Source organism: Mizuhopecten yessoensis, unplaced genomic scaffold (genome assembly GCF_002113885.1).
Source record: "Mizuhopecten yessoensis strain PY_sf001 unplaced genomic scaffold, ASM211388v2 scaffold7987, whole genome shotgun sequence".
Taxonomy (NCBI): domain Eukaryota; kingdom Metazoa; phylum Mollusca; class Bivalvia; order Pectinida; family Pectinidae; genus Mizuhopecten; species Mizuhopecten yessoensis.
The window spans coordinates 1,087,378-1,101,996 of NW_018407322.1; the positions used below are offsets into that span (position 1 = coordinate 1,087,378).

Genomic DNA, 14,619 nt, shown 5'->3' on the forward strand with positions numbered 1-14,619 from the left:
ATATTTAAAAATATTTCTTTCCATTATTTTACTGAAGCATGATGTAATTGAAATTGGTCGGTAATTTAACACATCATTAGATGAGCCATTTTCTTTATAAATAGCATTAACATTTGTTTGTTTCCAACTAAAAGGTATTATACTAGACTCTAGTGTCTTATTGAATAATAACATAAGAGGTAATTTAAGAGAAGCATGAAGCTTGTTCACAATGTTAGGAATAACAGCATCAGAGCCTGGGGGTTTATTAGTGTTGAGTATATTAATTTGATCGGAAACATCTTGTTCAGTGATATGAATGTTTGATAGTGAATGAGGGGCATTGGGTTGTGTTGTTTGGGGTAATTCGAGGTCAGGTGTTGATGTAGAAATATTAGTGAAGTGATTGTTAAGAAGCTCTGCTTTGTCAGTTGGATAATGGATTATTTGGCCGTTGGATTAACGTGGTTGAGTACCCACATTATCATTTAGTGACTTTTCAAGATTTTTCATATAGTTTGCTTTTGCCTCACGGATAAGGTCAATAGTTTCATTTCGTAGGGTTCTAAATTATTCCCAATAATGGGGATTATTTGTTAATTTAGCTTTTCGGTGAATTCTATTTCGTTGTCTCATTTTCAATCTGATTGTATTATTCATCCATGGTTTATCATGTGGGCGCACAGTTATTACTTTTGTAGGAATGAATCTATTGACCTGCTCCGTGGTTGCATTGACTATAGTGCTATTAAAAGTATTAGAATCCCGATTTGAAGACAAATTCAACCAATCAATATCAAATAAGGCATTGTTCATTCTATCAAAGTCTGCTTCTTCATATTTTAAAACAGTTTTTTTATAGCTTACTTTTTTAAATACAGAATAAGAAATTGAAGCATGTACTGAGGAGTGATCATTGCAAAATGATGGAGATACATGAGTATTTTTAACTATGTTTTTGGTTATTAGTAAAGATAATATCAATGGATGTGGCACTGTCAGGTGTTATTCTTGTGGGTTCATTAATAAGACTAAGTAAATTATGTTTGATAAGGAGTCTTGATAAGTGATCATTCAACGGATGATTTAACATATCAATATTGATATCATCTGTCAGTACCACATCCAGTGAAGTATATGTAGCTCTGGTCAACGTATTATCTAATTTATTCCAGTATTCGACATTACTTTCTGGTCTGAAACATCCAAGAAGAAATATATGATTATTAACTAATACTTCTAACCATATATGTTCAACATCATCCTTTTCTAGGTCCATTCGCCTATTCATAACAATAATATCCTTGTGATAAACTATAACCCCCCCCCCCGGACCAGTAGTTCTATCTTTTCTATGAGGATTGGAATTGAAGGAGTGCATCTGAATGTCAAGGTTAGATATTGAAGGGTTTAAATGAGATTCTGTTATACAGACTATACCATTATCCTCAAATTCTGCTTCTACCAAGGCTGTATTGTTTCTGAGAGACCTTACATTCAAATGAACCAAGTTTATATTTTGTATTGGCCCCGGATTACTTTCAATATCACAACACAAAGTTAGCACAACAAAATGTGAAGTCAGAAGAAAACATATGTTATCAAAATATACAGATCTGTAAATTATCACTTATTGTCTGTAGATGATGTAGTCACCTGTTACTCGTTAACTATTCTACACGATGTAACGACACCTTTCATTGATTGATTACGAGGTGTTATTATGCGCGTGTATCATGTAGAAATAATCGACGTTTTTGTGTTATATATAAAGAGAGAGAAAATTTTGGAAAAATATACGCTTCAGCCTCACACTCATACAGGATCTAGCGTTATCAAATCCCTAGTTATATAGTCCGCCATTATACACTAGCACATATCAGAGCGGAAAAGTTAATGTTGGCTCATCGTTTTTCCCCATAATAAAGAATGATGGAAAGAAATTGTCATTGAGTATAAAGAACAATGTAAAATATGATCATTGGTAAAACAGTTTGTTGCAAATGGTGATGTTCTTGTCTGGAAAGTGACATTAGAACACATGATGTTATTGGACACGCATAATCTTGAATAGACCAATAATGATAATAAAAAGGGACCTATGTATTCTCCAAGTACCCATGTTGTGACTATTATCGAGAAAACTGCAAGGAAATGTTTTACATTTCTGATATTTGAAGAATAGTGACAGGTGTATTATTATATTGGATACATCACACCTATGCACAAATCGAACAAGGCTGAATGAAGCTGAAAACAATAGACGTAATATATTATAATTTCATTTTCACGGTGTTCGAAACATCTTCTTGCTCAGGTGAACAGCCTTGTTTGCTTCACGGTAAGTTGTGATTTGTCTTATAGATATACTTGTCTTTATTTTGTGATCAAGTGTCAATTTTCAGCCCAAAACAGCAAAATTTTACCTACCATTTTCTTCAATGGTCATAGTTTACATTGTTTTTCATTCATGACTACCAATTTGCTTCCACCTTTATTTTTGAGTATAAATAACAAATCTTAAAAATAAATTACACACTGACATGAGTTTAGACAATCACAAACAAACAACCGGTACTTCTGAGCTATACACAATAGCACGGCATTTGTTCAATCACATATAATTACTGTAACGTTATATCTAGCTAATTAGATAGGTAAATATATGTCACACATGTGTCTCGGAGAATAAGATTACAACACTCTGTAGTTGAAAGGGGTTTATTTACATACGGCATCGACAATAAAAAACAGAAACAAATGTTATATACACACAAACCGAAAGTAGAACATTGCCACCAAACACACACGCTTATATACGTCAACCTTTTCATGCTATCCCGCACTCTATCGTCAGGGTAATTGTGTAAAATGCGATGCATTACCATCACGAACAACTTGACATACAGTGATGGCCAGCTTGACCAGAAGTTTGTATGTTTTATAGGCGCGAAGTTGAAGCATACAGTGCGTCTTCCGGTCATTTAAGTTTTTCATATAATATGTCGCATTTCGTCTTGTCTCCAAGTCCAATTCATTGTCAAAACATCGACGTCACAGAACACAGGGCACCATTGTCAAGGTCACTTTACTAAGCCATACACGACAGGTAGGTTATACATATGTAATATATCACAAGCCCATGTACAGTGTACTTTGGTTACACACACACATACATACATAATGGTTTGTCTTATCACGTGACTATAAATATGTTAAACTATATGAACCCGTATACTTACCAGGAGGACATGTGGTCCGTCCACAGATTATCATTCTGCCATCCTTTTCTCGTTTTATCTGATAAGCGTAGTCAAACTGTGGTGGCTGTTCCTTACTATCTGATTCGTCATCCCTCGGCAATAAAGCTAGTAGGACTCTGCTTCCCCCAAGAGGGTTGATGCTTTGTTCTAGTTGTCTCTTGTTTGGCTCATCATTGCCCAGTGTTTGAAGTTTGTCGTCCGGTTCAAGAGAAAGGCCATGACGTATACAGCATATCAATACGCTAAACGTCAGTACCTGTATCTGTGGAGTAGGACAGGCCAGTATTATACATAAGTATTTTATATAAAATGAAAAAAACCCTTTTACATTTTTGACCGAACGGATTAATTGTGAAGGGCAGAAGAAGAAATTTAAGAGGTTTAAGAAATATGGTGAATAAAAAGAATCGAAACACGAGTGCCGCCTCTTGTAGTTTTGGGTCATGCTGGTCCAGGAAAATTAAATAAAGATATATGAAGCTATATATATTTGATTCTTTTACATCAGCCACTTACTGGTGATATAAAATAATGCATTATCAAGAGAATAAGCCAATACTTCGCCTTTGTGTTCGTTAGTTACATTAATCGAGCAGTGCCTGTCTCAGGCAGTCAAATTAGTACACTCAAATTAACTTCCTGGAATTGTACACCCGTTAAACTACCCAACCCTTACCCACATGTTGTCAGCGCTGTATTGTGTAACGCTACAAACGTGAGCACTGTCCAACACATACCAATCTGCCGTAACACAAAGGTTTATTTTGAGAACAACGAAATGTGATGTGGGATGATCCGTGTATGGGTGTTTCAAGATTATAAACACATATTTGTAATATTTATTTATAACTTAGAGAAGGAAATGTTTCCATGTAGTTACCTAGTATCCGATTCTTATAGCAAGCCCGACCAAACTCAGGTTTGGTGATTGATGACATCATAGCATATCATGTTCTTTTATCGAATGACAATAAACAACTTATATTTGACCCCTGCTTATTCGTGAAACAGTCTCTTGAACTGAGTAGAGAGAAAATGACTTTTGAGTAGACAAACATATTGTTTACAATTCAAGATTACTGTGTTTGTTTCATCATTTGTTTTGAAATTAATATGATGTATTTACATTTGTAATTTGAACAATAAAAAGCAATTGAATTACCTACGTGCATACCACTGTATTTACTATATAGAAGACAATTTGCCTAGTGTTTTATTCTCATATCACGTACCTGTACTCAAACAAACATGGAACCCTGTCTAGACATATATACGCAGTAGAGGTCTCCCCCCAGTAAACACAAAACAGACATTTGTTGTTGTTATCGATACCGTCATACGATGCAATACACTTGATCAAATCTTAAAACAAATGTAACATTTCACAAACAGAACAATTCATGTTTGTTTTATAAACTTACCAAAGCAGGTAGTCCATACATGTTGGTACAATCTGTTTTATATATAGACTACCCGTAACATCCGGGATTACACATCTATGTATATTCACCTGGTGTATTGCATTGTGAACATTTATAAACCCTAAATTAAAACACAGTTGTGACATCATCCTTTGCTCCGATTTAACATTATGTAAAGGAGACAAACCGAAAACTTTCCATTCAGGCATTCTGCGGGCCTGCGATCAGTCCTTTCTCTCAAAGAATGGGTAGTTTGAGACTTTTTTCTTCAATATAATTCAACAGTGATATGGTGGTCAGCTGGATTATTCCTTGATCAAATATATATATCTCTGGTGTTTCCATGGATTATATTTTACTGTTAAATTCTTATAATATTTAAATGTACATATATCTCTAGTAAAGCCATATGTTGTAAATACATTGTGGATTTGCTTCTAAAGTTTACTGGTGCTCACAACTGTTTTGTTACTTGTAATTGTCTATCATCAGGCCAGATACTGGTGCTCACAACTGTTTTGTTACCTGTAATTGTCCATTATCAGGCCAGATACTGGTGCTCACAACTGTTTTGTTACCTGTAATTGTCCATTATCAGGCCAGATACTGGTGCTCACAACTGTTTTGTTACCTGTAATTGTCCATTATCAGGCCAGATACTGGTGCTCACAACTGTTTTGTTACCTGTAATTGTCCATTATCAGGCCAGATACTGGTGCTCACAACTGTTTTGTTACCTGTAATTGTCCATTATCAGGCCAGATACTGGTGCTCACAACTGTTTTGTTACCTGTAATTGTCCATTATCAGGCCAGATACTGGTGCTCACAACTGTTTTGTTACCTGTAATTGTCCATTATCAGGCCAGATACTGGTGCTCACAACTGTTTTGTTACCTGTAATTGTCCATTATCAGGCCAGATACTGGTGCTCACAACTGTTTTGTTACCTGTAATTGTCCATTATCAGGCCAGATACTGGTGCTCACAACTGTTTTGTTACCTGTAATTGTCCATTATCAGGCCAGATACTGGTGCTCACAACTGTTTTGTTACCTGTAATTGTCCATTATCAGGCCAGATACTGGTGCTCACAACTGTTTTGTTACCTGTAATTGTCCATTATCAGGCCAGATACTGGTGCTCACAACTGTTTTGTTACCTGTAATTGTCCATTATCAGGCCAGATACTGGTGCTCACAACTGTTTTGTTACCTGTAATTGTCCATTATCAGGCCAGATACTGGTGCTCACAACTGTTTTGTTACCTGTAATTGTCCATTATCAGGCCAGATACTGGTGCTCACAACTGTTTTGTTACCTGTAATTGTCCATTATCAGGCCAGATACTGGTGCTCACAACTGTTTTGTTACCTGTAATTGTCCATTATCAGGCCAGATACTGGTGCTCACAACTGTTTTGTTACCTGTAATTGTCCATTATCAGGCCAGATACTGGTGCTCACAACTGTTTTGTTACCTGTAATTGTCCATTATCAGGCCAGATACTGGTGCTCACAACTGTTTTGTTACCTGTAATTGTCCATTATCAGGCCAGATACTGGTGCTCACAACTGTTTTGTTACCTGTAATTGTCCATTATCAGGCCAGATACTGGTGCTCACAACTGTTTTGTTACCTGTAATTGTCCATTATCAGGCCAGATACTGGTGCTCACAACTGTTTTGTTACCTGTAATTGTCCATTATCAGGCCAGATACTGGTGCTCACAACTGTTTTGTTACCTGTAATTGTCCATTATCAGGCCAGATACTGGTGCTCACAACTGTTTTGTTACCTGTAATTGTCCATTATCAGGCCAGATACTGGTGCTCACAACTGTTTTGTTACCTGTAATTGTCCATTATCAGGCCAGATACTGGTGCTCACAACTGTTTTGTTACCTGTAATTGTCCATTATCAGGCCAGATACTGGTGCTCACAACTGTTTTGTTACCTGTAATTGTCCATTATCAGGCCAGATACTGGTGCTCACAACTGTTTTGTTACCTGTAATTGTCCATTATCAGGCCAGATACTGGTGCTCACAACTGTTTTGTTACCTGTAATTGTCCATTATCAGGCCAGATACTGGTGCTCACAACTGTTTTGTTACCTGTAATTGTCCATTATCAGGCCAGATACTGGTGCTCACAACTGTTTTGTTACCTGTAATTGTCCATTATCAGGCCAGATACTGGTGCTCACAACTGTTTTGTTACCTGTAATTGTCCATTATCAGGCCAGATACTGGTGCTCACAACTGTTTTGTTACCTGTAATTGTCCATTATCAGGCCAGATACTGGTGCTCACAACTGTTTTGTTACCTGTAATTGTCCATTATCAGGCCAGATACTGGTGCTCACAACTGTTTTGTTACCTGTAATTGTCCATTATCAGGCCAGATACTGGTGCTCACAACTGTTTTGTTACCTGTAATTGTCCATTATCAGGCCAGATACTGGTGCTCACAACTGTTTTGTTACCTGTAATTGTCCATTATCAGGCCAGATACTGGTGCTCACAACTGTTTTGTTACCTGTAATTGTCCATTATCAGGCCAGATACTGGTGCTCACAACTGTTTTGTTACCTGTAATTGTCCATTATCAGGCCAGATACTGGTGCTCACAACTGTTTTGTTACCTGTAATTGTCCATTATCAGGCCAGATACTGGTGCTCACAACTGTTTTGTTACCTGTAATTGTCCATTATCAGGCCAGATACTGGTGCTCACAACTGTTTTGTTACCTGTAATTGTCCATTATCAGGCCAGATACTGGTGCTCACAACTGTTTTGTTACCTGTAATTGTCCATTATCAGGCCAGATACTGGTGCTCACAACTGTTTTGTTACCTGTAATTGTCCATTATCAGGCCAGAAGCTGTCCATTATGAAACACATTAATGGACAGCTACGGCTTTATACGGCACAACTACAGGTATTTTATTTTACATTCTGCTACATAGACTGTTCGATACACTTAAATGTATACGTGACGTAGACTGAAGCTCCCAAAGTATCGGGAGACTCGTACTATCGTGGAATGGGAATTCGAGTTAATGCTGAATTAGAAGTTACTTTCAAAACGGTACAAATCTATCAGGTGTATTCAAAAACGAATAAGCAGCTTGAGATCAAAAATTAATACAAAGCACCTATTTTTGTCTAGATATCCATACCACAATCAACATCTGCATCAGTACCGTGTTATTAGTATAACGTTTGTCAGCAATGAAAGCTGATACTATCTTAATCCATTTTTAAGACTCTATTACAATGTATATTTTCTGTTCATTTTCCAGTGTCAACGTTACGGATCTGTTTCGGATGTTAACAACATTTTATTGCTGGCCCTGCTAGCTACTCAGCCAAGCAATTGTCCAAACGTATCCCTGCCATTCTTAGTACCTGTACCAGGTAACAGCCGTATTGTGACTGTATACGTCTTCGTTCTCTTATTTTTTTCCTTTTCTGTTTGACAAGCGGAGATATGCATGCATGGTTGCAAACTACATTGTATTTTGGAGCATATTGTGAAAAAAACTCGACAAAGGCCAAGATTAAACATATATTCAGGATGAAAGCGAGAGAATAATTGAGTTCCTGGACCATGGTTGACAATATATTCTATTCATATGGACGGAACGATGTTCCGGCCGACTGTAGGTACATGTACAAGTGTGTCCCTCTTCTGGCCGACATGTGCTTGTTTTCAATAAATATGAATTCAAATCAAAGTGCGGGTATCAAAAAAACTGTACCGAGTCCAACAATTTCTCTTTCAGATATATCGACGATGCGGTATCTTTAAACATATAAAAATCAATTGGTCTCGTTCATCGTATATTAACTCTTCTGAGTTTGACATCAATGACACTACAAACTCTACCAAACAGAGACAGTTCACTACGTAGATGTATAATGATTTGAAAGATTTCTTTTTCCTATTCTTATTTGCCCCTTTATTGATAGTAACATCCCTGCATTCTAAACATACGGTGTTACTATACATTGCATTTGATTCGGTATTCAAGATTTCGGCTGCGGACAAACTTAAACAAAGGGTTAATGCAGGTTATTGACGATTATTAACAAGTTTTCTGGTTGACATCTGATCTGATTGTGAAATATGATAATAATGAGTGATCATTTAAATGAATTATAATAAACATATAAAGGGCAGTTGTAGGTATGTATCAAAAGTAATGTCACACATGTATGTGAATTTCCCTGACGCCGCAGATAACACTCGTTTAATGGTGGATGTATGCATAACAACCCTCGCGCTATCTGTGACGTCATATAATGACCTGTATCGTAATTGTGTGTATATCACCTACACTTATCCAAAATACATCAGTAAAATGTGAACTTTTACTGTACCTATAACGTTAAAACAAGTGCTTCAAATGATGTTCTTTCAGCTTTTGAGAACATAAGTTGAATGAATTATACTCCTAATTAAGACGTCAGTTACCGAGAACATTTTATTGGCTGTGATAAGAGACGTCAGTGCAGTTCCCTTTATTGTGCCCATTAAAAATTGTATTAGCAACAGGTCTTACGAAATGTAATGTTATGTTGTTAAATGTATGATTTACAAGTTATGGGTGAATTTGTTCATCAAGTACAGGCATATTCTTAGACCACACTGGTCCAATTCAGTAAAATTTAACATACGGGTGCCAGTACGTTAAGTAGTATGGCATGATCTATGTCATAAATAAGAACAATTCCGTAATGATACCTTAACTAATGTTAGGTTGTATTGCTCAGTGAATGTCCAAAACCATTACAAATTTATTGTGTAGTGTATATACAAACACACCTTACCCGAATAAAAGCTAATGCATATTTTCATATTTTAAGTTTATTTAAATATCGATTGTCACGTTTGGAAAACAAAAACTTGAATTTATAAACGTAACATTTATAAACTGCGCGTTTGCGTACAAATATGATCATTCATAATTAATATTCTCATGCCTTCGGCATTATTATTGTGTTTTATACTGAACCTGTGCATAATAAGGAATTTATTATGAACCTAAGAATACATTAGATAAAATGACATGATAATGTAATATCACGGAATTAGTTATCTAAGTCCGTGGTAATATATATCATTCTTAGTTTATATTGAATCAATATGGCTTCAAAAATGTTCATCAATTAAAATTTCAAACTCCCTAATTGTTTGAGCATTAACGTCATGCACATGTAAATTGTTCCATACATCTACTACTCTAAATGTGAATGAATACACTCACTGTCCCTCGTTCGATAATCCAGGGGTTACGCCCACCTTTGCTCTCTGCACAGAGCGAAAGTAAGCGTAGCCCCAGGAGTATGAACAAATTCAACACGATCGAAGAGGGATAACTCTATCAGTAGCTGAAACTTCATCCCCGGAAGTCAACATTGTATGATCGCGGCATGAGCCGCTTGTATGACAACAAACCCTTGGCTAATCTGCCCGTGGGTAACGTCCGTGTGGCTAGGGTGTGGTCGGAGGCAGCACTGGCGAGGTAACGCTTTAATATCAATGGCTATAGTGTACTTATTTGGGAGGATGTGGTGTCGTACTTCAGATATGTGATACTGATCCTGACCCTAGTTAATTTAGACAAGCTTATATTACTAATGCACACTGATAATAATGATTGTAATGATCAGTGTTCTCAATTTCAGTGGGGATGGTGTGATTATTGAAGGTGTCCTCAAGGGGCGTGGCAGGGTAGCTGTCACAGACTCTGGGGATACGAAGGTAAACACGATATGATAAATACTTCTCCGTTGTAAATTGCATGCAACTCCTAGCTGAACTTGTTTGTTGAAATTGTTAGTAAAATTGGTACAGTTGTATTTAATATATATTGTTTCTTTACATAGACGTAATGATGATGAAACAGCGACGTACACGAGTATCATGTTTACCCCAAACTTACTTTCCGTTTGTATTCAGCAGGTCCAGTACACTCTGCCGATTGAGCTATATAACTGTAAAGACCTGTATAGCTATATTCACCTATAAATTATAGCTGTATTGAGCTATATTTTCTCAGATTTCAATTTTCATTAAATTAAAGCAAAGTCGCATAAAACAATAAGGTTTATGGTAATGTTGACTACAAAAAGCATACATTTAGATGTTTATTTTCATTTTTCATAAATGTAAAATTTCCGATTTTTTTTTACATCATTATTTTTCCAAAGAATACTTATATTTAATGTCTTTTGTTATCAACATAATGATAAAATCTTCTTTCTAAAGTGACTTTGTTAAAATCTTCTTTCTAAAGCGACTTTGTTTCGTTTTCCTTAAAAAAGAAAATCACATGAAAATAGCTCAAAAGACCTATTTCAGATAGGTCAATAGAGCTATTATAGGTCTTTACAGCTATATAGCTCAATCGGCAGAGTGTACGGGACCTGTTCAGTGGGGCAGGCAGTAATACTATTAACTGAATTACTAGATCTATCCTTTCTCTACAACCATCTTAATAGTGATAACTCTGTCTAATAAATGGCTGTTCAACCACCCTCTAGCACAGATACTACCTACTGTATGTCGACCCTGACCGGGTACACCGACGGAAGTTTGATAGCAGTGGGAATGAAGTGGAGCCAAACTTCAGTGAAACCCAGAAAGTGAGGACGGGCTATCTCAACTCCTCCTACAGTAAGTGAAAACGAGGAACAACTACCCCATTTTGTACTATAGGTAAGATATAGAGGACCAACTACCTCATTTCATACTGTAGATAAGATAGAGAGGAGAAACTACCTCATTTAAAATGTAGATAAGATAGAGAGGACCAACTACCTCATTTCATACTGTAGATAAGAAAGAGAGGGCCAACTACCTTATTTCATACTGTAGATAAGATAGAGAGGAGTAACTACCTCATGTCATACTGTAGATAAGATATAGAGGAGCAACTACCTCATGTCATACTGTAGAGAACATAGAGAGGACCAACTACCTCATGTCATACTGTAGATAAAATAGAGAGGACCAACTTCCTCATGTCATACTGTAGATAACATAGAGAGGAGCAACTACCTCATTTCATACTGGAGATAAGATAGAGAGGAGCAACTACCTCATGTCATACTGTAGAGAACATAGAGAGGACCAACTACCTCATGTCATACTGTAGTTAAGATAGAGAGGAGCAACTACCTCATTTCATACTGTAGATCAGATAGAGAGGACCAACTACCTCATTTCATACTGTTAATAACATAGAGAGGACCAAAAACCTCATTTCATACTGTAGATAAGAAAGAGAGGGCCAACTACCTTATTTGATACTGTAGATAAGATAGAGAGGACCAACTCCCTCATGTCATACTGTAGATAAGATAGAGAGGAGCAACTACCTCACTTCGTACTGTAGATAAAATAGAGAGGACCAACTCCCTCATGTCATACTGTAGATAAGATAGAGAGGACCAATTACCTCATTTCATACTGTAGATAAGATAGATAGTAGCAACTACCTCATTTCATACTGTAGATCAGATAGAGAGGACCAACTACCTCATTTCATACTGTAGATAAAATAGAGAGGACCAACTCCCTCATGTCATACTGTAGATAAGATAGAGGGGAGCAACTACCTCATGTAATACTTTAGATTACATAGAGAGGACCAACTACCTCATGTCATACTGTAGATAAAATATAGAGGACCAACTACCTCATGTCATACTGTAGTTAAGATAGAGAGGAGCAACTACCTCATTTCGTACTGTAGGTAAAATAGAGAGGACCAACTACCTCATGTCATACTGTAGATAAGATATAGAGGAGCAACTACCTCATGTCATACTGTAGAGAACATAGAGAGGACCAACTACCTCATGTCATACTGTAGTTAAGATAGAGAGGAGCAACTACCTCATTTAAAATGTAGATAAGATAGAGAGGACCAACTACCTCATTTCGTACTGTAGATAACATAGAGAGGACCAACTACCTTATTTCATACTGTAGATAAGAAATAGAGGACCAACTACCTCATTTCATACTGTAGATTAGATAGAGAGGACCAACTACCTCATTTCATACTGTTAATAACATAGAGAGGACCAAATACCTCATTTCATACTGTAGATAAGAAATAGAGGTCCAACTACCTTATTTCATACTGTAGATAAGAAATAGAGGACCAACTACCTCATTTCATACTGTTAATAACATAGAGAGGACCAAAAACCTCATTTCATACTGTAGATAAGAAAGAGAGGGCCAACTACCTTATTTCATACTGTAGATAAGATAGAGAGGACCAATTACCTCATTTCATACTGTAGATAAGATAGAGAGGACCAATTACCTCATTTCATACTGTTCATACTGTAGATAAAATAGAGAGGACCAACTACCTCATGTCATACTGTAGTTAAGATAGAGAGGAGCAACTACCTCATTTCGTACTGTAGGTAAAATAGAGAGGACCAACTACCTCATGTCATACTGTAGTTAAGATAGAGAGGAGCAACTACCTCATTTAAAATGTAGATAAGATAGAGAGGACCAACTACCTCATGTCATACTGTAGTTAAGATAGAGAGGAGCAACTACCTCATTTAAAATGTAGATAAGATAGAGAGGACCAACTACCTCATTTCATACTGTTAATAACATAGAGAGGACCAAATGCCTCATTTCATACTGTAGATAAGAAAGAGAGGGCCAACTACCTTATTTGATACTGTAGATAAGATAGAGAGGACCAACTCCCTCATGTCATACTGTAGATAAGATAGAGGGGAGCAACTACCTCATTTCGTACTGTAGATTATATAGAGAGGACCAACTACCTCATTTCATACTGTTAATAACATAGAGAGGACCAAATACCTCATTTCATACTGTAGATAAGAAAGAGAGGGCCAACTACCTTATTTCATACTGTAGATAAGATAGAGAGGACCAACTACCTCATTTCATACTGTTAATAACATAGAGAGGACCAAATACCTCATTTCATACTGTAGATAAGAAATAGAGGTCCAACTACCTTATTTCATACTGTAGATAAGAAATAGAGGACCAACTACCTCATTTCATACTGTAGATAAAATAGAGAGGAGCAACTACCTCATTTCGTACTGTAGATCAGATAGAGAGGACCAACTACCTCATTTCGTACTGTAGATAAGATAGAGAGGAGCAACTACCTCATGTCATACTGTAGATAACATAGAGAGGAGCAACTACCTCATGTCATACTGTAGATAACATAGAGAGGACCAACTACCTCATTTCATACTGTAGATAAGATAGAGAGGACCAACTACCTCATTTCGTACTGTAGATAACATAGAGAGGACCAACTACTTCATTTCGTACTGTAGATAAAATAGAGAGGACCAACTACCTCATGTCATACTGTAGATAAGATAGAGAGGACCAACTACCTCATTTCGTACTGTAGATAACATAGAGAGGACCAACTACTTCATTTCGTACTGTAGATAAAATAGAGAGGACCAACTACCTCATGTCATACTGTAGATAAGATAGAGAGGACCAACTACCTCATTTCGTACTGTAGATAACATAGAGAGGACCAACTACTTCATTTCGTACTGTAGATAAAATAGAGAGGACCAACTACCTCATGTCATACTGTAGATAAGATAGAGAGGACCAACTACCTCATTTCGTACTGTAGATAACATAGAGAGGACCAACTACTTCATTTCGTACTGTAGATAAAATAGAGAGGACCAACTACCTCATGTCATACTGTAGATAAGATAGAGAGGACCAACTACCTCATTTCGTACTGTAGATAACATAGAGAGGACCAACTACTTCATTTCGTACTGTAGATAAAATAGAGAGGACCAACTACCTCATGTCATACTGTAGATAAGATAGAGAGGACCAACTACCTCATTTCGTACTGTAGATAACATAGAGAGGACCAACTAC

The 14,619-nt window shown here is 36.7% G+C and overlaps 2 protein-coding genes across 3 annotated transcripts in view; one reads left to right on the forward strand and one right to left on the reverse strand.

Moving 5' to 3' along the window:
* LOC110454636 overlaps positions 1-4,767 on the reverse strand; it is a 37,118-nt gene extending 32,351 nt beyond the window's left edge. The window contains exons 1-2 of one of the 2 annotated variants that reach the window (XM_021504257.1): positions 3,759-3,864; positions 3,222-3,504 (exon numbers count right to left, since the gene is read on the reverse strand). In XM_021504257.1, the coding sequence (XP_021359932.1) occupies positions 3,222-3,504; positions 3,759-3,779 (304 nt within the window). In that variant the 5' untranslated portion in view covers positions 3,780-3,864. Of the gene's footprint in view, positions 1-3,221; positions 3,505-3,758; positions 3,865-4,663 lie in introns of those variants that run through there. The other variant, XM_021504256.1, reaches the window with a different exon arrangement.
* A 5,281-nt stretch (positions 4,768-10,048) lies between these two features.
* Positions 10,049-14,619, forward strand: part of LOC110454658 (arpin-like) — a 10,668-nt gene continuing 6,097 nt past the window's right edge. The window contains exons 1-3 of the mRNA XM_021504291.1: positions 10,049-10,195; positions 10,359-10,434; positions 11,217-11,349. Coding sequence (XP_021359966.1) covers positions 10,104-10,195; positions 10,359-10,434; positions 11,217-11,349 — 301 coding nt within the window. The 5' untranslated portion in view covers positions 10,049-10,103. The remainder of the gene's footprint in view (positions 10,196-10,358; positions 10,435-11,216; positions 11,350-14,619) is intronic.